General features: G+C 39.8%; 1 protein-coding gene across 1 annotated transcript in view; it reads left to right on the forward strand.

Moving 5' to 3' along the window:
- Positions 1-724: 724 nt before the first annotated feature.
- Positions 725-21632, forward strand: part of LOC110969097 (matrix metalloproteinase-17-like) — a 108923-nt gene continuing 88015 nt past the window's right edge. Inside the window, exon 1 of the mRNA XM_051938104.1 lies at positions 725-1290. Within this exon, the coding sequence (XP_051794064.1) occupies positions 1144-1290 (147 nt within the window). The 5' untranslated portion in view covers positions 725-1143. The remainder of the gene's footprint in view (positions 1291-21632) is intronic.

Raw genomic sequence — 21632 nt, forward strand, 5'->3', positions numbered from 1 at the left:
CCTCCAGTATACATCAGTGTGGACCAAAGTGGTGGTCCAGCTGACTGTTTGCCATTCGTGCTGCTGGCATGACTAGAACTAGTCTTATTATTATTACTGCTACAGGATGCATTTTCCTGACTTCATTATACCTTAAAGCCCCAGAACAGAGGAGTGCTGGTGGTCTGTGTTATCAGAATGGACACAGACATGATTCTGCCTAAGGGGCCCTAAAGGCTACTATCTGGAAATATCTAAGTGACTCACATCTTAGGAACCCACTGGCACCAGAACCACCAAAACGTGAGGAGTTGAGTAGCTGCTGCCACTGATGAGTTTTAGGCTTCTGTTACCAGCATGGAAAGGTAGATAAACAACACTTATTACCACCAGTTCCTCCCAAAAACACTCCACATGTCTCCTCTTTGTGTATCTTGTTGGAGGATGAAATAAAACACAAGCTTCTGGTTAAAAACAGGATTCACGCCAGGGCATGCAAACCCCATTTAACGCTGGCACATTTCTCCTGTAACGATAATGCGCGGACAAATTGCGCGTTATGTCTTAACCTCTCCCTCCCCAAGTCGCTGAAATTACGCACGACGCGCGTCATGAATTCACTAATGTCCAAGTGGGCTGAGAGAGGCTCTGGACTCCCCCCCTCCCCCTCCTCTCTCTCTCTCTCTCTCTCTCTCTCTCTCTCTCTCTCTCTCTCCCTCTCTCTCTCTCTCCCTCCCTCAAATACTTTGGGCCAAATACTCATCCACTCGCTCTGTGCGTCAACCAGCGGTCTCCTCTCCGGCTCGGGACAAAACCGCACGCAGCTGCCTTCTCTCCCTCCACTGCTCGAGTCTGCGCGATCCGGAGCGGACCTCTCGTGCGTTGCTGCGTGGATATTTTACCTCTCATGGACTTTGATTAAGGCTGAACGCGCACAGATCCCCCCCTCTGATTATGACCACATAGGCGATCATTCACGAGCGCAAAGAAAAGCAAACTTGCAGATCCTAAAACGCCCCTCTCGCCAATGTGTTTTATGTGTTTGCGCTCAACAGTGAGGTAGATTTGAAATTCTCCAGAGTGTCGGCGTGTGATTTACCCCGTGGATGCGGCTGTCGGGGTCGGTGTCTTGAGCCCTGCAGGATCAGCCTGTCTTAGGGCATCATGATTTCTCCGGTTTTTCACAAGTGGATGAGAAATATTTCTCCAGAGATGCTGCTGCTGCTGCTTCTGCTGGTGCCCATGTTGTGGTTTTTACCTCTGGCCGGAGCGGCTCCTTCTCAGACCACCGAGCAGCTGGACATGGGGGTGGTAAGTTTCACATCTTTAAGCATTTCGGTCTGAAAGTTTGCGCTACATTTCCGCTTTTACGCGTTTGATTGGGGAAGTTTTGGACACGCATACAGCCCAGTGGAGCGTTTCTGCCCAACTCTTGGGGATGTGCAGTTTAACCTACTTTCAGATATGTGAGGCAAACGCCGTCTTCCACCGCCTGATGTGAATTTTAACACCTTGCTCTCGCAGCAGTCCACAGAGGGAGCTTGGCGCTGCAGACGGTGTGTGAGAGGAGGTGGTGGCTGTTCTCCAGAGCAGGAATGAGGTTCCTTGTAGTTGCTCCCAATAAATAAATGTAAATGTAGCCTATTTGCCTCGGCGGAATATCGACCTCCTCCACAGCCTGCTGACATAGTAGCCTGCTCTGATGAATGGCTAACGGGGGGCTCACTTCCAGCACTGTGACAGCAGGAGCCATAAGACATTTCCTTTCTCTCAGTCATGCCCCTGAAAGACTGCTCCAACATGTCATGTGGTGCCAAGTTTGAACAATCACTGGGTTTAAAATAGGGCTGAGATGAGCTGAGGAGCACATCCTGGTGAGCCAATTAAATCAAACAGGTAATTTTGGATTATTAGGAGGATGTGAGCTGAGAATTTAAAGGGGTTTTGTTGTTTAATGTAGTGCACGTTGGTAATTAAATTGAAAGAATGGAGCGCTGTTTCCAGTTTGCAGAATCCCCCTAATCCTTCTAATGAATCTGAGCAAACTAAATTCAGTAGTTCAGACCCTTCCACTGTATATCTGCAGTTTAATGAGCAGAGACCTGCAGATAAAACAGGCATCAGTTAATTAGTAACTCCTGAGACAACACCGTAATTAATTATTTACATTAATGGCTATATTGCACATCAACTCATCTCATAAGTTTGCAGCACTTCTTGTTCTCCCACACTGTTCCAGCTAATACAATCAAATGCTAATCAGCCTTTCCAACACTGAATCCCTCCTGAAAGCGTTGATGGATTCACGTTCAGCTGTGATTCATCCAACTTGTGTCTCTTTGCATCTGTCTCTGTCATCAGCTGCCTTGTTTGTCTTGTCAGTTTTTTTTTCTGGGAGGTGGAGTGGAGTGGAGAAGATTGAGTATTAATTCCGTTATCAAAGACGTTGCAGAGGTATTTCAAGTCCTGGACCGGCTCCACATATTCCCCGAGGATGTGTGCTGCTGCTGCTGCTGCTGAGACAACCATTCATCTTCTCGCTTCTTAAATACACAGACCTGCAGACATGAATTGTCCCTCGGTTCCTCAGATTTGAGGGATGCATTCACACTGTTGTGTTGGACTTGATCCCCCAGAGAGCAGCACTTAGTCATCTGCAAATATTACACGTGTTGGTTGGGACATGTAGATTATAAACGGCGCATTCTGTCTTTGAGGAGGAAGTGCTTTGGTGTTGTTCTCACACTGGAAATTCAACATGCTGGACGGTTGGAGACGGATGATCCATTGTTTGGGTGGCAATCCCCAAAGCTGCCTCCACTGTGCTGCTGTGTTGTGTTATCCCTTCTCAAGCAGCGTTTGAGTGTGCGAGCAAACACTTGGCCTGAGAAATGTGGACATCACTGAATTTTTGCACAAAATTTCGCTGCCATTCTTTTCCCGGTTTGGTTGAGGAACCTCTCCAGGTCCACCGCTGCTGAGTTCTCCTCATCGTTCCTGTGTTTACTCTGACTCTTCACGCTGCACGACTGGTTTGTATGAGCCTCTGTGCAGGGAGCAGCTGCTCAGTTTTTTTTTAGGAACCTACAAACCAAAACAGACAGCGGCTTAAAGCTGCAGGGAGCTGAATCCTGATTCACCGTGAGCTTGGCAGCTCAACTGGATCTTTGTTATCAGTAGGAACCCTTTGATTCAGTGATAATATCCAAATTATTATGGAATACAGTTTTTTAAAACTGTTTTAATTATTCGTTAACTTTCACTTTTCAACTGCAATTTTTTGTGTGCAGCTGCAGCATTTAGGCACTTTTTGATCCATAAATATGGGCTGATTGACATTATTGTTACCATTATTAATTATTGCTTCCATTTTGCTGATTAGTCAGTCGTTTTGTCTATAAAGTCTCAGAAAAAATAATGTCGAATTGCTTTAAAGTCTCTCAAAACCTCTTTCCAATCAACATTCCAAAAGCTGAAAATCCTCCCTTTGCAGTCGTATGAAACTGAGAAAACATGCAAATCCACACACTGGCGGAGTGTTTGCTTGAGTGGCTTTGCTTGAAGAGATGAAAAACAATTTTCTCTACACTGAAGCACCGATTCTCGTGCTCGTCCTTTCAGCTCCTGCTGCACGTTACTACCTTAGAGTCAACAGTCGCAGCGTATAATGAGAGCGTGATAACTGGTCCTTCTCAACAGAGGCTGAGGCAGATTGTTGCCAGGTTGTTGGTTTGCTGTGGAGGGCTCTAGGAGGATCATGGGAGTTGGACAGGCAGGTGGACAGATGAGCTCCCCTCTCCCCTGTGACCGCCTGATTGACTTTTAAATAAGACTTGTGCTGCATTGGTGAAAATGGCTCTCAGCTGCCGAGAACAGGTGGATAATTGGTAGTCGAGGCTTTGGGTGGCCTCTTCTGTCTCCGCCATTTGTGTTCGTAAGCGCTGCACCTTTGGGATCTGGTCCACAAAAACAGCCATCTACCCACAGAAGCATGTCCTGATCTGCACCTCTGCTGCTGCTATCACACTTCAGCGCCGTCGCTTGGCTTTTAGTGAAGCCTGAGCGGCGAACGTATCCGTCTCTCTGTGTAAACTGCTGCACACAGTGACCGTAATTAACTGCACCACAAACTTAAGCACAGCTCTGAGGCATCCAGCTTCCAGCCTCACTGTTATCTAACCCAGTACATCACTGCAAAGCACCAATTTGCAATTTCAGCATTTGAGGGGAACTACTAAGCTACAATGCAATCTGCACTATGTTTCCCACTAATGTCATTTCACTCCTGACGGCTGTTTTCCGCTCCGCTACAGAATGACGGGCTTCCTTGGGGAACCTTTCGCCTGCAGAAACAATACTGTACTCGCTATCGCAGCTGTGTGGAGGCAGAATGAGGTGACCAGATGAGCCTTCAATTAAAAAAGCCTTAATTATTATTTAATCTTATAGAAACTTCACATGTGTTTTTTGTGCCATTTAATCTCTTTCAGTGCAGAAGAATTAATTTGTTGTAAAATAACACCCAGTGAGTGCACGGTGTGTGTCTGCTGGGACCACCTCTTCCTGCCAGTCTACTCCTAACTCTCATTTTGTTCATAATTTCTTCAATGAGAATACCATCTGGCCTCGTGTCCACAAAGGAGCAAGAGGGAAAAAAAGCAGAAAAAGCCTGGTAGACGCCGCCCTCCCCGCTAAACCTCAGAATTCTGAATTCTCGTGCAACTATCCTGCCCGGCTCCACCACCACCGCTCCTCATTAGTTCCTTCTCTGCCTCTCCTGAGCGCACATTTCTCCAGTATCATATTCTGTCCCTTCAGTCTTTCAGTCTCCTTCTTTCAATTTTCTTCTTCCAGATAGGAGGCTTTCTTCCCAGCAGCACATCATGCTTCTTCTGATTACACCTAGATGCCCGGGGATAGAAGGGGGCTCAGACAGAAACCTGGATGCAGGGGCAGCCATAGAGAAAGCACGATGGGGAGGATTACTGCGCCGAAATGAGTAATCAACCAGACACGGTCCAGAGAGGGAAGGAGATACTTGTCAGACGTATCAGTGCGATTTTTCAGGGAAAGGTTTTGATGTGAGAAACTGTGAAATAATTGCACAGCCGTAGCACAAAATGCAACTTATTTCTCTCGGTTGCAGCATCGTGCAGGACCTCCGGATGCGTTTAGCTGCACCGTTCCGCTCCCATCACGCCGTGTGACCTTTCTGTCTGTAGCTCCGTGTCACGGGGTTTATATCCAGGACAAGGGCACTATTTTTCACCGATGTCAAGTGGGAGATTACTACACAGTAGGATAGACTCTATCATTGTGCGATGATGGACAGAGAGCACAAGAGACAGCTCAGTGTGTAATATATAGCACATTCCCAGCCTCTCCGGAAGAGGAGGAGATACTGTGGAAATCAAGCAGTCCTTCAATTTGCTTCCATCCCATCTGTCATCGCAGGCGAGTGTTAAAATTCTCCTGGGACTTTCAAGTTCCTGAGGAGACTGTCAGAGTTTATGCTATCCTTAGAGCCCGGTTCAGAGAGGATCTTAAGGGCCCTGACACTTTATTGGCTGCCGCTGTAGCGTCGTGGTGTGGGAGGAAAAGCGTGGCAGCTGCAACACTTGTGCGCGATGTTCTCAGTCGGTGACAACATGAGATAAATTAGGAGGAGTCGGCGGCTGTAAGTCGATATGACTGACAGAGGAGCTATTTGATTGAATGTAACGTTTTCGAATCGAGTAGCAGGTGATAGATTTCTGCTCTTGTCTTGTCAGAGCGAATCCCCGTCCGTTCCCGAGGTCCTGAATCCGGCTGGCCAGGGGTCCGGTTTCACAAAGAAAGACTCCGACCGTGGCTCACATCAAACTAATCAGATTTCAAAGAGATGTCTAGATTAATAACCGCTCAGTGCTGCTTCTACTATCTGATCAGCGGTGGACTCATTTGCTGTGTGTTCTGGGTCGATTAAGATGTTTTTTTGTTCCCCAGACTACAAAATATTACATTACAAAACACTGTGTTTATTTCAGCAGAAAACAGTAGATTTTAACAGTTACACGGGCATTTTAGTGGGAAAACTTGGCGAAAAGTGTAGCAATACAAAAAAACTAAGAGAAAAAAACAGATAGGAGCCAGATTTTATTTTTGTGCGACTTAAACTAAGGCCACCTACCTTTTCTGACCAGTCTAGAGCATTTTTAGTTCAGGTTTCACATTCAGCCCAAATTGATCTCAAGTTTCAGCAACATTCATCCTCAGTTTATCATTTCCACATTACAACTTCCAGATCACAGAATGTCTACAAATGAACACAACATTTAGTCACCTGGAACTGTATGATGGAGGATTTTACTTTATGATCAAAATGACCAAAGTCTGGTAAAAAAAAAAAAAAAAAACACAACAAAAACAAGACAAAATATTTCAAAAATGAAGCAGAAAATGACAAAAATGAGACAAAAAAAGACAAAAAATGAGACAAATGGCATGAAGCAAAGCAAAAAACACAGACGAAATATTAGACAAAAAGGTTACGGAGCGACAAAAAAATGGACAAGCGACAAAAACGAGACAAAAAAATTACACAAAAATGAAAAAGCACAACAAAATGACAAAATAAGGCAAAAAAAAACAAGCAAGAAAAAAAGGAAGCACAAAACAACAAAAACATGAGACAAACAAAAACGAGACAAAGTATTCCAAAAATTAGACATAAAATAAAACAAAAAATGAGATTAAAATTTAGACCAAAAAGTTACAAATCGACAAAAAAATGGACAAATGGCACAAACGAGAAAAAAAAGACACAAAACCACCAAAAACGAGACAAGAAACGACAAATGAAGCGAAACACAAAATAACAAAAACGAGATGCAAAACAAAAAAAATGAGGCGGAAAACAACATCAGTGGGAAACAAAATGTCAAAAACGAAATGGACAAACAACACAGGTGAGACAAAAAGGAAACACAAAATGACAGAAACATCAGACAAGCAGCAAAAGTCTGACAAAATGTTAGAAAAATGAGACACAAAAGAACAATGAACAATCTAATGTTTTACTTTATGATCCAAACAACTTGTCATGGTCTAGAAATTATTTTAAATTTATAGTTTTACTAATTTACAATCTGCAGTTAATGTCTTCTCTGTAGTTTTTACACTTTGAGGGCCGGATTGGACCCTCTGGAGGACCACTTTTGGCCCACGGGCCTCATGTTTGCACCCCTGGTCTATCTTTCTGCAACATTAAATGCTTTCTTGTGCCGCTGCATGTGGATTTTACAGTTATGTGCGATCCCCTCCTCCTTGATTTAATAGTGGAGTGATGGAGCTGCTTTGTGGGATCATAGCTGCTGACTCAAGAACTCCGGTCTGCATGTTATCAATTTATTTTGCTTTTTATTTCAAAAGAAAAGCGTGGATATGTAAAATATCCCATCTGGAGTTTCAACACAGTAGTCCCATCTCATCTCTTTCCGTTTGATTTTACAGTAGTGATGGATTTAATATTGTGGGCAGGCGAGCGCTGTTTTCCCACAACAGAGCCGCACGCGATTTTCCATCGGCTTCAACTGACTTCATTACTTGTGCCGGCCGCGGCTCCCCATATAGAAAACCTCAAATCAGCTCCATGTGGACAGATCTATTTTAGCTGGAGGAGCCCCGCCTTCCCGCTTGTCTTTGACCAGATCAAGGTTTTTGGTTGCCATTGCTATTCAAAGGGGCCGACTGGATCTTGTAATTACAGCGGTTTCTGGCGTAGTGCTGGCTCATACGCTGAGGCCTAAAATAATCTATAGCCTTGCCAGCCGAACTGCCAATAGACTGCTTTAATAGCACGATCAAGAAAAGCCGAAAGCAACAACAAAGCGTCTCTGAAATTGCTTGCAGAAAACTGGAAGAATCATAATAAATGTGGTTTTGTGTGTGCGAGTGTGAGTGTCGGTTTCCCCCTTGTTTGCGTGTCGCTGTGAAATGCGTGCAGGCACGGCCACACGGGTGATCTCATAGTTCGTCTCCACAGAGCGGTCGTCGTTTCCTAACAAGCGGAGAGGATGATTGAACAAGCAGAGAAAAAGGGAAAGGAGTGGAGTGGATGATTGCTTATCGTCTTTGGAGTCAACTCCTAAGACAGTTATGTGTTCGTGATCCCATTTCTCAGAAGGTCCGAGTGAAACGGAGAGAATTACAGGAGCGGGAAGAAGACCAAGCGGGAGATTGAGTGGGTGGCAGAGATAAGCTGCATCTCCATCCAACTATCACTGGCAATTAGACTACTTTCTCTAGTCCAGTGTTGATACTCAACTTCCTATCAAGTGAAGATAATGAGCCGCTAACAGTCTGCAGAGTTTCAAGTGGCACTCGTGGTCGTGTGAACTGCAGTTTGTTCGACTGCTTGAACTGCAGTCTGGACTTCATTTCGCTGTTAATGTTAAGAATAGGACCGGGCTCTCCAGGTTTAAAAATAGAGTCAAACATACAGTGAAATGGACCCGCACATGCTCTGTGTTTGTTTTTTGTCTTTTTTTGTCTGACTATTGTCGTTTGTTTTACGTTTCCTTTTTGTCTCACGTCTGTTTTTTGTTCATTTTTTTGTCATTTTGTTTTTTGCTTTTGTCATTTGTCATTTTTTTTGTCCGTTTGTCTCTTTTTTGTCTTGCACTGTCTCGTTTTTGTCATTTTGTGTCTCTTTTTTTGTTGTTTTCTGTTTTTTTTGTCTTATTCTTGTCATTTCGTGTTTTGCTTTATTTGTCGTTTTGTCTTACTTTGGCTAGCTTGTGTTGTTTGTCTAATCTTTTGTCGCTTTTTTATTTTGTTTCATGTCGTTTGTATAATTATTTTTTGCCATTTTGTGTCTTGTGTTTGTAATATTTTGTCTTATTTTTGTTGTTTTGTTGTCTTTTTTGTGGTTTTTTGTCATGTTTTAGTCGTTTTGTTTCTTGTTATTGTTGTTGTGTGTCTCATTTTTGTTATATTTTATCTTGGTTACGTTTTCTGTCGCTTTGGAACTTTTTTGTCAGATTTTTTTGTCTGTTTTTTCTTTGGCATTGTCTCGTTTTTGTCATTTTGTGTCTCGTGTTTGTAATATTTTGTCTCATGTTAGTTGTTTTGTTTCTTGTTTTTGTCATTTTGTGTCTCATGTTTGTAATATTTTGTCTTATTTTAGTCGTTTGTTTCTTGTTTTTGTCATTTTGTGTCTCATTTTTGTGATATTTTGTCTTGGTTATGTTGTTTTTTTGTCTGACTTTTGTCATATGTCTCATGTTTCCTTTTTGTCTCACGTCTGTTTTTTATCCAATTTTTGTCGTTTTGCTTCTTGGTTTTGTCATTTTTTGTCTCGTTTTTGTCGTATGTCAGTTTTTCTGTCGCTTTGGAACTTTTTTGTCTGTTTTTTCTTTTGCATTGTCTCGTTTTTGTCATTTCGTGTCCCTTTTTATGTTGTTTTCTGTTTTTTTTTGTCTTATTCTTGTCATTTTGTGTTTTGCTTTGTCGTTTTGTATCTTCCTTTGTCTCGCTCGTGTTTGTCTAATATTTGGTGGCTTTTTTTATTTTGTTTCATGTCGTTTGTATAATTATTTTTTTGCCATTTTGTGTCTCGTGTTTGTAATATTTTGTCTTACTTTTGTTGTTTTGTTGTCTTTTTTTGTGGTTTTTCTCATGTTTTAGTCATTTTGTTTCTTGTTATTGTCGTTGTGTGTCTCATTTTTGTTATATTTTATCTTGGTTACGTTTTCTGTCACTTTGGAACTTTTTTGTCTGATTTTTTTTGTCTGTTTTTTCTTTGGCATCGTCTCGTTTTTGTCATTTTGTGTCTTGTGTTTGTAATATTTTGTCTTATTTTAGTCGTTTTGTTTCTTGTTTTTGTCATTTTGTGTCTCATTTTTGTGATATTTTGTCTTGGTTATGTTGTTTTTTTTGTCTTTTTTGTCTGACTTTTGTCATATGTCTCATGTTTCCTTTTTGTCTCACGTCTGTTTTTTATCCAATTTTTGTCGTTTTGCTTCTTGGTTTTGTCATTTTTTGTCTCGTTTTTGTCGTATGTCAGTTTTTCTGTCGCTTTGGAACTTTTTTGTCTGTTTTTTCTTTTGCATTGTCTCGTTTTTGTCATTTCGTGTCCCTTTTTATGTTGTTTTCTGTTTTTTTTTGTCTTATTCTTGTCATTTTGTGTTTTGCTTTGTCGTTTTGTATCTTCCTTTGTCTCGCTCGTGTTTGTCTAATATTTGGTGGCTTTTTTTATTTTGTTTCATGTCGTTTGTATAATTATTTTTTTGCCATTTTGTGTCTCGTGTTTGTAATATTTTGTCTTACTTTTGTTGTTTTGTTGTCTTTTTTTGTGGTTTTTCTCATGTTTTAGTCGTTTTGTTTCTTGTTATTGTCGTTGTGTGTCTCATTTTTGTTATATTTTATCTTGGTTACGTTTTCTGTCACTTTGGAACTTTTTTGTCTGATTTTTTTTGTCTGTTTTTTCTTTGGCATCGTCTCGTTTTTGTCATTTTGTGTCTTGTGTTTGTAATATTTTGTCTTATTTTAGTCGTTTTGTTTCTTGTTTTTGTCATTTTGTGTCTCATTTTTGTGATATTTTGTCTTGGTTATGTTGTTTTTTTTGTCTTTTTTTGTCTGACTTTTGTCATATGTCTCATGTTTCCTTTTTGTCTCACGTCTGTTTTTTATCCAATTTTTGTCGTTTTGCTTCTTGGTTTTGTCATTTTTTGTCTCGTTTTTGTCGTATGTCAGTTTTTCTGTCGCTTTGGAACTTTTTTGTCTGTTTTTTCTTTTGCATTGTCTCGTTTTTGTCATTTCGTGTCCCTTTTTATGTTGTTTTCTGTTTTTTTTTGTCTTATTCTTGTCATTTTGTGTTTTGCTTTGTCGTTTTGTATCTTCCTTTGTCTCGCTCGTGTTTGTCTAATATTTGGTGGCTTTTTTTATTTTGTTTCATGTCGTTTGTATAATTATTTTTTTTGCCATTGTGTGTCTCGTGTTTGTAATATTTTGTCTTACTTTTGTTGTTTTGTTGTCTTTTTTTGTGGTTTTTCTCATGTTTTAGTCATTTTGTTTCTTGTTATTGTCGTTGTGTGTCTCATTTTTGTTATATTTTATCTTGGTTACGTTTTCTGTCGCTTTGGAACTTTTTTGTCTGATTTTTTTTGTCTGTTTTTTCTTTGGCATCGTCTCGTTTTTGTCATTTTGTGTCTCGTGTTTGTAATATTTTGTCTTATTTTAGTCGTTTTGTTTCTTGTTTTTGTCATTTTGTGTCTCATTTTTGTGATATTTTGTCTTGGTTATGTTGTTTTTTTTGTCTTTTTTGTCTGATTTTTGTCATTTGTCTCATGTATTTGTTTTGTGTTTCCGTTTTGTCTCACGTCTGTTTTTTTTGGTCCATTTTTTGTCGCTTTGTTTCTTGTTTTTGTCATTTTTTGTCTCGTTTTGTCGTATGTCAGTTTTTCTGTCGCTTTGGAAATTTTTTGTCTGTTTTTTCTTTGGCATTGTCTCGTTTTTGTCATTTTATGTCTCAGTTTTGTAATGTTTTGTCTAGTCTTTGTTGCTTTGGAACTTTTTGTCTCATTGGCGTTTTGTTTTGTGACGTTTCATTTCACTTTTGGGTTAATGTTAAGAATAGGACTGGGCTCTTCAGGTTTAAAAATAGAGTCAAACATACATTGAAATGGACCCACACATGCACATGCTCTGTGTGTATTCTTACTGTAGACGCGCCAGTTGCCAACATTCCTCGGCCGAAGCTCCAGAGACGTCTTTGTGCGGATCGCTATAGTAACACGCAGCAGCTATTTCGTGTCTTTTATGAAGCGTGCACAAGGCCAGTCCATAAATACATCTTCATGTATGTATTTCCTCCCACAGCTTTGAACTTTAATAGGTGCTTTCAAAGACTGATCCCATCTTGAACACATTCAGCCGAACAAACTCGTTACCAGACACGCTTTGTCATGCCTGTAGTTGTTGGTTTCTGTAAATTGGATTTGATTTTTCCATTTTTTTCCTCGTACTTTAAGGTCACAGAGATTAAAAACGATTTGCGTATGACATTGCTTGTGATGCGGTTTCCTGGAAAGCACAATTTGGAATTTTGAAGCTGCACATTTTCACCTCATCTCTGTCATTATTGAGAAAAGCTTACTGGACACATAAAGACCGACATAGATTTTTAAAGAAGAACTGACGGCATTTTGAAATGCGCACCAAAGAGACGGATGTAGGTCAACGTAGAGAAACAAACTTCTGTCTGTGTTTTTGTCGTTTTGTGTCTCATTTTTGTAATATTTTGTTTTGTTTTTGTTGTGTTTTTTGTGGTTTGTCTCATGTTTTGTAGTTGTTTTGTTTCTTGTTTTTGTCATTTTGTGTCTCATTTTTGTCAATTTGTCTTGTTTTTGTTGTGTTTTTTGCGGTTTGTCTCATGTTTTAGTCTTATTACTTCTTGTTTTTGTTGTTTTGTGTCTCATTTTTGTAATATTTTGTCTTGTTTTTGTTGATTTCTAACTTATTTTGTCATTTTGTGTGTCATTTTTGTAATATTTTGCCTTGTTTTTGTGGTTTGTCTCATGTTTTATAGTCATTTTCTTTCTTGTTTTTGTCGTTTTGTGTGTCTCTTTTGTAATATTTTGTCTTGTTTTTGCTGATGGCTGTCCTCTTTTGTTGTTTTATGTCTCGTTTTTGTAATAATTTGTCTTGTTTTTGTTGTGTTTTTGTGGTTTGTCTCATGTTTTAGTTGTTTTGTTTCTTGTTTTGTGTCTCATTTTTGGAATATTTTGTCTTTTTTTTGTTGATTTCTGTTTTCTTTTGTTGTTTTATGTCTCGTTTTTGTAATAATTTGTCTTGTTTTTGTTGTGTTTTTTGTGGTTTGTCTCATGTTTTAGTTGTTTTGTGTCTCATTTTTGGAATATTTTGTCTTTTTTTGTTGATTTCTGTCTTCTTTTGTTGTTTTATGCCTCGTTTTTATAATAATTTGTCTTGATTTTGTTGTGTTTTTTGTGGTTTGTCTCATGTTTTAGTTGTTTTATGTCTCGTTTTTGTAATATTTTGTCTTTTTTTGTTGTGTTTTTGAGGTTTGTCTCATGTTTTAGTTGTTTTGTTTCTTGTTTTTGTCGTTTTGTGTCTCATTTTTGGAATATTTTGTCTTTTTTTTGTTGATTTCTGCCTTCTTTTGTTGTTTTGCTTCTCGTTTTTGTCATTTTGTGTGTTTTTTCCAGGTGTTTGCATGTGTTTTTACGTCCTTCTGATTCATGAGAAATGGACACAGGCCGAGCTTTATTCAGTCCTCGTGTCTGTAGGGCTTTTCTCTCAGTGCCACGCCACATTACCGCCCACAGAGAGAAGAACTTCAAAGAAGGTTTGTGGGCTTCTTGTCCTCTCAATGGAGCCGCTGAGACGTATGGCTGTTAAATTAAGCTCCAGTTACGGGGGGTTGGTCTAATTGGCTCCATCAGTTTGTTTATCTTTAGTCTCTTGCTGACATTTTTGAGTCGTCTCTCTTCTTTTGTGTCTCTTTCTGTGCTTCCATCGCCCTTCACCCCATTCGGTCCATCCGTCCCGCCATCTGTTCGCAACATACGACCCGACATGACACCTAAACCAGATGATTTTAACACTGAATCTGAAATAGGGGAATATTTGGAGGTGGGGAGAAACGGATTTATTGTGTGGCATTGCATAGAGCAGGGGTGTCAAGCATGTGGCTGTGGTTTGTCTCATGTTTCAGTCGTTTTGTTTCTCGTTTTTGTCGACATTTTTCGAGTATTTTGCCTTGTTTTTGTTGACTTTGGTCTTCTTTTGTTGTTTTGTGTGTCGTTTTTGGAATATTTTGTCTTGTTTTTGTTGTTTTTTTGTCTTTTTGTGGTTTGTCTCATGTTTTAATTGTTTTGTGTCTCGTTTTTGTAATATTTTGTCTTGGTTACGCTGTTTGTTGTCTTTTTTTTTGTTGGACTTTTGTCGTTTGTCTCATGTTTTTGTTTTATTTTTGTCTTGCTTTGGTTTTTTTCCCTTTTTTTGTCATTTTGTTTCTTGCTTTTGTCATTTTTTTGTCTCGTTTTTGCCATTTGCCATTTTTTTTGTCGCTTTGCAACTTTTTTGTCAGATTTTTTGTTTCCTTTCATTTTGTGTTGTCTCATTTCTGTCATTTTGTAATACTTTAGCTTGTTTTTTGTTATTTTCTGTTTTTTGTGTTATTTTTGTTGGTTTGCGTTTTGCTTTATTTGTTGTTTTGTGTATCGTCTTTGTCATTTTGTGTCTTTCTTTGTCTCGCTTGTCTTAGGTAATTTTTTGTCTCGTTTTTGTCATCTGGTCGTTTTTTTGTCGCTTTTGAACTTTTTTGTCTAAATTTTTGTCTTTTTTTCGTTGTTTCATGTCGTCTGTCTCATTTTTGTAATGTTTTGTCTTATTTTTGCTGTTTTTTTGTCTTTCTTTGTCTGATTTTTGGCGTTTTCATCATTAAGTGTAATATTACATCATTCAGTTCCAGATATCTGTGACTAAATGTGTTCCTTTGTAGACACTCTGTGATCTGGAAGTTGTAATGTGGAAATGATAAACTGAGGCTGAATGTAAATGAAATCAAACTTATTTTTCTTGAGAAAATTCAGGTTGTTCATGATGTTTTGTAGAAAGATAATTCCATTTTCATTTTTGCACTAAAACAAATTAAAAAATAGGAATTGTGAGTATTTATAGGTTATTGTGTTGTGATTTTACTGGTCACTGGAGATCAAACTGGGCTGAAAGTGGAACCTGAACTAAAATAAGTTTGACAGCGCTGGTATAGAATATACAGCGTGGCCTGGTTTTCCTTTGGCTTCATCACTGCGTGGCCTCGTACTGTAATAATTTACGGCTGCTATTAATACCATTTCTCACTGAAACGTGCTCGTGATGAAGAAAATGCAGAGCTTATAGGGCTTGAATATGCGCCGGGACGCACTGATGCAGCTCTCTGGCCTCTCAGAAGTGGGAGGCTGCTGGCACTTAAGCACATTTCGCCTTTGGCAAACAAGATCTTTTGACAAGCCAGCAATTAGCAGTCTCAGCAACGAGGTTCACACACTCCCTGGGAGGAAGCAGCATCGTGTACGGCATTGTTTACATCGTGCGGGACAATGTGTGGCCGTACCTTTTATCGTTTCTCTTCAATTTATGGCGTACGTATGTATGTATGTATTTCTGGTTCTTCTTTGCGTGGATTATCAGCAGCGCCTCCAAACACATGCTTTCTAATGTAGAAAAAAAATGATGGATCCACTTTGGTGAGGGAATGAGAGCATGCAGGGTTTACTTATGCAACCTGTGCTTGATAAATGAGTGGCTAACCTCGTTTGTTGTACTGCATGTACTCCTCCAGTAACCCGTGAAGTCCCTTTCCTCACCGCTTAACCGAAAAGACAACTGAAAATATGCATCAGGTGGTGGAAAGTGGAAGAAAGGATGCAGAGAAAATACAAATGAGCCATGAGTTACATGTATTCTAAACATAAATATTGATAAAAGTCAACAACATAACATACATGAACGTAGCTAATTGACATCTCCTGTAATGTGACATTAATCGAGCAAACTATCTTTGATATTATCGGTTCTGCTGGTTCCATTTCTCTCTCAATCATTCTGTCTCTTTCTGGCTTCCTGTGTAACCCTTTTCTCTGAGCAGCTGTTTCCTCTCACTTTGCTCTCCCATTCTGGATGTTTCTCTGTTTGTCTGTACTCTCTCTCTCTGGCATCTCCTCTTTGTATTCTCTCCTCTTCCGTGTCTCCGTCTTTCTGTTGACATCTCTGTCTCACCACCTTCCTCCACAAGCAAGGAGTTGAGGCTCTGCTGCTTCTTCTTCTTCTTCTTCTTCTTTTTTTGTACAACCAGCTGTTCCTAAGCCAGGGATTAAATGATTCACTTACACTCACATTTTAATCCCCGTCGTCACGCTCTCACACATACAAACATGCAAATTACGACAGATTTTCCTCCCGAGTGTCTAGGAAATGACATTCACACCTCCAGCTGAATGGAAACTGGGTGTCAGAAACTGAACATCTATCAGAATGTACCTCATTCTCTCAACAAGTCTGACTTGTGTCCCATTATATGCACATTGTGTCTGCAGCGGAGCACGAATCCGTCCTAAAGTGGAGTGATGGAGTGCTTCGGCGGGGTGGTTCGGGCGCCATCTGTTTGTAAAAGAGTGGGATGGAATCTCACCGACTCTCACTGTAGGCCGTGCTTTCCTCCGTTTTCTGCCTTTTCTGTTTGCCGAGGAAAACAATTAAATTATAACTCATTCTAATTCAGAATAAAGTCTGTTTAGCGGGACAGTAACCAAATTCTGCAAACATTTTAATGTCTTCTCGAGTCCCTGTCAGCCAAAAAGAGTCGATTTCCAGTTTGGATTGGAAGCTTGCATTATTAAAATGCCAAATGTGGAGGCAAATTTTAACATTTTGCAACAGAACTTCTGCTGCTAAGAAACGAACCGTACCTTACTGACCTCTTTCGTAAAGTATTAACTGGTTTAAGAAGAGGCCTGTGCTGTCTTTAAAGTGAAGTGATTAAGTTGAAAATTGATTTCAGTTGGGTTTTAAAAAAACAGCGTCAGAGTGAGCGCTCTTCGTTTTGTTTTGGTGTCAGAAATGATGGCGGTGTGAGCGCTCTCACCGCTCTGACCTATCTTTGAAGTTGCTACGTCTCATGCAGAGTGACGACAGCCGCACAGCTAACCTTTGCTGCTAATGTTTTATCACGCTTCTGCCTTGGAAATTATTTGTCTGTGAGTAAAATGTGTACATAAGCATCAAATAAGACTGCCATGTTAGAAGTTTCTGTTGTTATAATTCGTTATGTAGTTAAACCGTGTCATACAGCGCAGAGTTAGCGATCGGCTTCAGTATGTGTAATACGTGTGTGTACATGAATATGTCAGCGCTGATATACTGATTTATTTTATTTTCTCTGTTGTTGTCTGTTGTCTGTTTCAGTTTTACAGGAAAGAGAAAACTGTTGATCAAAGTCAAGCTCAAGTAAAGCACAGAAAAGCAAGCCCTGTGTGGTTATTTGAAGACTTTGAAATGTTAGCTAGCTGTCTAGCTGCGCACGAGAATACCGCTGCAAAGTCAGCTTAAGGCCAAAACCTTTTTGTTCACTAAAATGTGCCTTTTCTGCCTCCAATCTGCTGAGTATTTGTTCCATGGTGACCACAAAGGGACATGCATTCTTCTGGATGCCTACTTCCTATAGAGCCTTAATGTCTTTTTAGCAGAGGTGGCGTTATGCGCCAAATCCCTTGTCGATTCCCTGCAAAATTATATAATATATGCAGAAAAAGCGCTAAATATATCAACTGGGCCAGATAATTTGATGGATGTAGGTCCATTCAGTAACATAAGGCTCATTGTTTTGTTTTTTTAACAGAATAATACCTAGATTTTTGGAAGAAGTGAGTGGTTTAATCTGGACTCAGTTGGATTTATTGTTCCCACGCAGGGTTTTTTTTTTCTTTCTGCAGCAGACATTAATCAATTCTGATTACAGCTTAGTCGTCCTCTTGTGAAAATGACAATTGAAAATATGCATCTGGTAGTAGGAAGTGAAAGGAAGGACGCAGAGGAAATATAAATGAGCTGTGAACCGTGCATATAATAAATATAAATAGTGATGAAATTCTGTTTAGTCAGACTTATTACAACAAACATACAAGTAACTAAATGACAACTTTAAACTATCTCCATCTGAATGATAGATTCTCTTTTAGTTTTGCACCTGAAAATGAAGTTATAATGTCATATTAGCACAATGATTAGACAAAAATCATGGCATATAATGTCAGTAAATGACTGAAGCAGAAGGCAGCATAAGAAGAAGAAACCATGAGGCAAGAGGTCCGCTGCAGCCAAAACCATGTAAGCGTCCAACCAGCGGCAGGAGTCTGAGGCTGCAGCAGACTGTGGGATCGACGAAACCAAAAATAATAACAGGCAGGAACCGTTCAAACACAATCCGTTACGGGAAATATGAAATACAGAGGTCAGGGCTTAATCTGAGGAAACAGGAGAAGGAAAGTTCAAGAATGCCAGGAATAATTTATAGTTTAAACAAAAACATGAAGTTTCCACCGTGCTGTGTTGTGTTATGAGTGAATGCGTGCAGATCCCTCTTCGGAGGCGTTAAAATAGATCCTGTTGCTCTTTGATGCTGCAAATGTGTAATAAAATCAGAGGAAAGACTCCTACAGACATTAAACTTCACCTCCTTTTGTCAAAGGCTGGAATACATTCATTACTGGAGAGCAGGGATGTCTCATATTGGCTTTTTGTCCAATAACCGACATTGTCCAACTCTCAGTTTCTAATTGTGATATCAACCGATACCAATATATGTGGGCTCTTTAACTAATTTTAGGTAACATCACATGTCTCCTGTGGTGGAATTAACACATCATGCCTGATTTTATTGTGATCCCTCATTGGATGTATTCTCAAATGCAACAAGGCTTTCATTTCTGTGCAAAATAAGAAAACTACTTCAACTTAAGTTATGGAAAACAATGCCATATTTATGCCTTTTTAAAAAAAATGTCTCCAACAACAGTTCCCTCCCTTCCTCTATGAGCCGGTAAATGTCAGTGAAATCTAGGCATTACTTTATTTTATTGGTTTTCATCAGACTCTTGAACTCACAATAATCTTTCTGTGCAGGGGCACCCGTAGTCATTGGTTCTTTGTGTGAAAAAAAAATCCAAAAATTCAGCAAAAATAATTCCCAAAATTTCTGAAAAATTGCTAGACGTTAAGGAAGAAAATTCCAATAATTCCTTAAGAGTTTTATTTTAAAAATAAAAAAAATTTGGCCAGAAAAAATTCTTGTAAATATTTTCAATAAATGAGTAAAAATCTTCCCAGAAAATCCTAAAAATATCTAAAGTGATTACGTGTATATCAGTAAAACTTTCTTTAAAGAACACTCACAAAAAAATCAACCAAAATCCAGCAGATTTTGCTGGATTTTGGTTGATTTTTGTGTGTGAATGCTCTTATAAAAAACATTCGATATTTTTAGTATTTTTTTGAAGATTTATTCTGAAATTTTTGAAAATATGTACAAGAATTTTCTTGCCAAATTCGGGGGATTATTTATTTTTTAACTTTTAAGGAACTATTAAAATTTTCTTCCTGAAGGTTTTGCAAATTTTCAGAAATTTGAGGATTTTTTTTTTTTGTTGTTGAATTTTTGGCTTTTTCAGACAAGGAAACAACATTTTTTGGTGCCCGTAAATAAAGAGAATATGAGGGTTAAACTAGCCGTGAACTCTGAACACACACATTCATGCGAACATGCAGACAGTAGACGGAGAGGTCACGCTCAAAGGTGAGTGAGGGAGATGCAATAAACTAGACGGATGATTCCTGTGGCCTGGATTAATTCTCGCTCTTTTACCGCCTGGCAATCCGGCCTCAATTATCTGTTCGATTAAACGTGTCATTCAGGCAGCGTGTCGCCCCCAATTTCCCTCCCTTTCTCCCACCCCCATATTCCTCCTCTTTGATCTTATCTGTTTGCACAAATGTGACTAAATCCTCCATTTCTCCAGTAAATTGTGTTTACGCTCAGGATATGCCTTTGGAACGGTGTCAGGAGCTTCTCAGTCAAACGCACTTAAGCAAGCTTTCATTCCTCGGATCCTACATCATCCCAATGTAATACTTTAAGCAAACTATCTCTCAGAATAAGCTGCTGATATAAAACGGCGAGCTGTTACAACCGCTTTGAATAATGATAGCATCTTTGTGCCTGCCGCGAACCTCACGGATGTTCAGTTAAATTCCGCCGGAGAGAAATATCCTCATTGGAGAGCAGCATAAGAACCAGAGGATTGCTTGATGTGAGACATTTACATCTGTGTGATATGTGTTTACAGGCTTATACGGCTTTCAGCTGACAAAGACGGAACTGAAACGATTAAGATCTCTGTGTAGCCAAAGCTGTTTCTTAATTAAAAATCATTTTTTGGAGTCTTTTTTTTGACTGATCTTTATCTGCGTTTGGAGATTTTCCCTCCCAGATTATGATTTTAACTAAATTCTCCTCATCAGTGGTGAAGTTTGGAGTCTTAAAGTGGAGCTATTTTCAGAGAATACTAACATAATTAGCACCTTTAAATGAAGAAATGTATTTCTGTGCCAGTTGTTTAAATTTACCGAGTTCAGCTATCAGTCAGTATTGTAACTTTGATGATTACTCGTTCAAATAATGGCACACATTTAGCACAAAAACTTACATTATTTGCTGTTTTCCATTGACTAAATGCAGCCTTTTTTTGTTTTTTGTTTTGTGCTACTTGCAGCTCCACTGTTTTTGGCTGTTATTTCTGTTTTTGCATTTTGGTCGTGACAGTTTCTTCTGTTAAAATAGTCTCAAAGTCCACATCGCTCAGCGCTGCAGTCGGTTCTGACTGCAGGCTGCCGTCCGTCCCCAAACCGACTCTTTACTGTCCCTGCAAGAGGTGAAGCAATGTAGAGATTTGTAAAGACACTTTGATGTCTTTCAAAGTCCTCCAAGAGGTAAAATATGCATAAAATGGTAACATCTCCACATTATAGAGCTCAAAATGAAACTTTTGATGCTGCCTGTGGAAGATTGCCAAGCTTGTTACATCAGTCGCTCCATGGCTTTTTTGTGTTTCTTTGAGACGCTTACGCTCGCTGCATAAAATCTATCATTTTCTGCAGTTTTCCCCCTCGCATCACATTTTCCCAGCTACGTTAAGAGCACCAAAGAAACAAGATTAAGCTCTATCCTTAATTGGCATTAATTAATGGACTCCCATGGTGGTATTTCAGCGCTTTTCCTCCCTTTTGAAGTGAATTGACCCCTTTTTCCTCCACTCGTATAACTCGTAAAAGTCCAAGAGGTCTGCGGCAGACCTGACCTCATCCTCAAGGTATTAAGGAACGATGTAAACACTATAATGGACTGCGCTACTCGGTGACCCCGTGTGTCAGAGAGGTTGCGGGGTTAAACGTCTCCCAGTGACTCATTTCCTGTCAGTGAGGCCTGAAGATGGAGCGGCTCAGCAGCTGTTCATCAGGGCTAAACAGGGAGGTATTGTGGGACGGAGGAGGTCACATGCACTGATGCAAAACCGATTCAGCTCGGAGCGTTGTTGTCGTGGTGATGCCGCCGTAGTGACGGAGCTCGTCGTGTGCGTTTGTGCCGGCTGACGGCCTCGCTGCAGACGGCCACAAGAAGGAACGCGACTTTGTGATCTGGTGGTGTGATGATGCTCAAAGTAGATGATGGGATAGTTCACTTTTAGGACAAGGTCTGCTCTGTTTTCCAACTAAACATGCGGTTGTTTTTTATTTGCAGGCCTAAGTTGAACCGCCGTGAACTCTGACTTGCTCGGACGCCACACTGAAGCAGGCAAACTTGTTTTTCAGTTCAGCAGTTGCGAGTACTTCAATTAAAGCAAATGGGACATGAGTGAATGTTTGCAGAAGCTGGAGAAAGTGAGAAAAGCCTCAGAGCTGCCCCGAGTCCACACAGAGCTGGATAAGCGTACAAACACTGCTGCCCCAGAATGAGCGTCAACCCTTGTTTTGTTGTCATTTTTGTAGAGTTCTCCATCCACACGCAAACACGAAATCCCTTCTTCTGCTTCCTCTTT

Source organism: Acanthochromis polyacanthus, chromosome 18 (genome assembly GCF_021347895.1).
Source record: "Acanthochromis polyacanthus isolate Apoly-LR-REF ecotype Palm Island chromosome 18, KAUST_Apoly_ChrSc, whole genome shotgun sequence".
In the NCBI taxonomy this organism is placed as follows: Eukaryota; Metazoa; Chordata; class Actinopteri; family Pomacentridae; genus Acanthochromis; species Acanthochromis polyacanthus.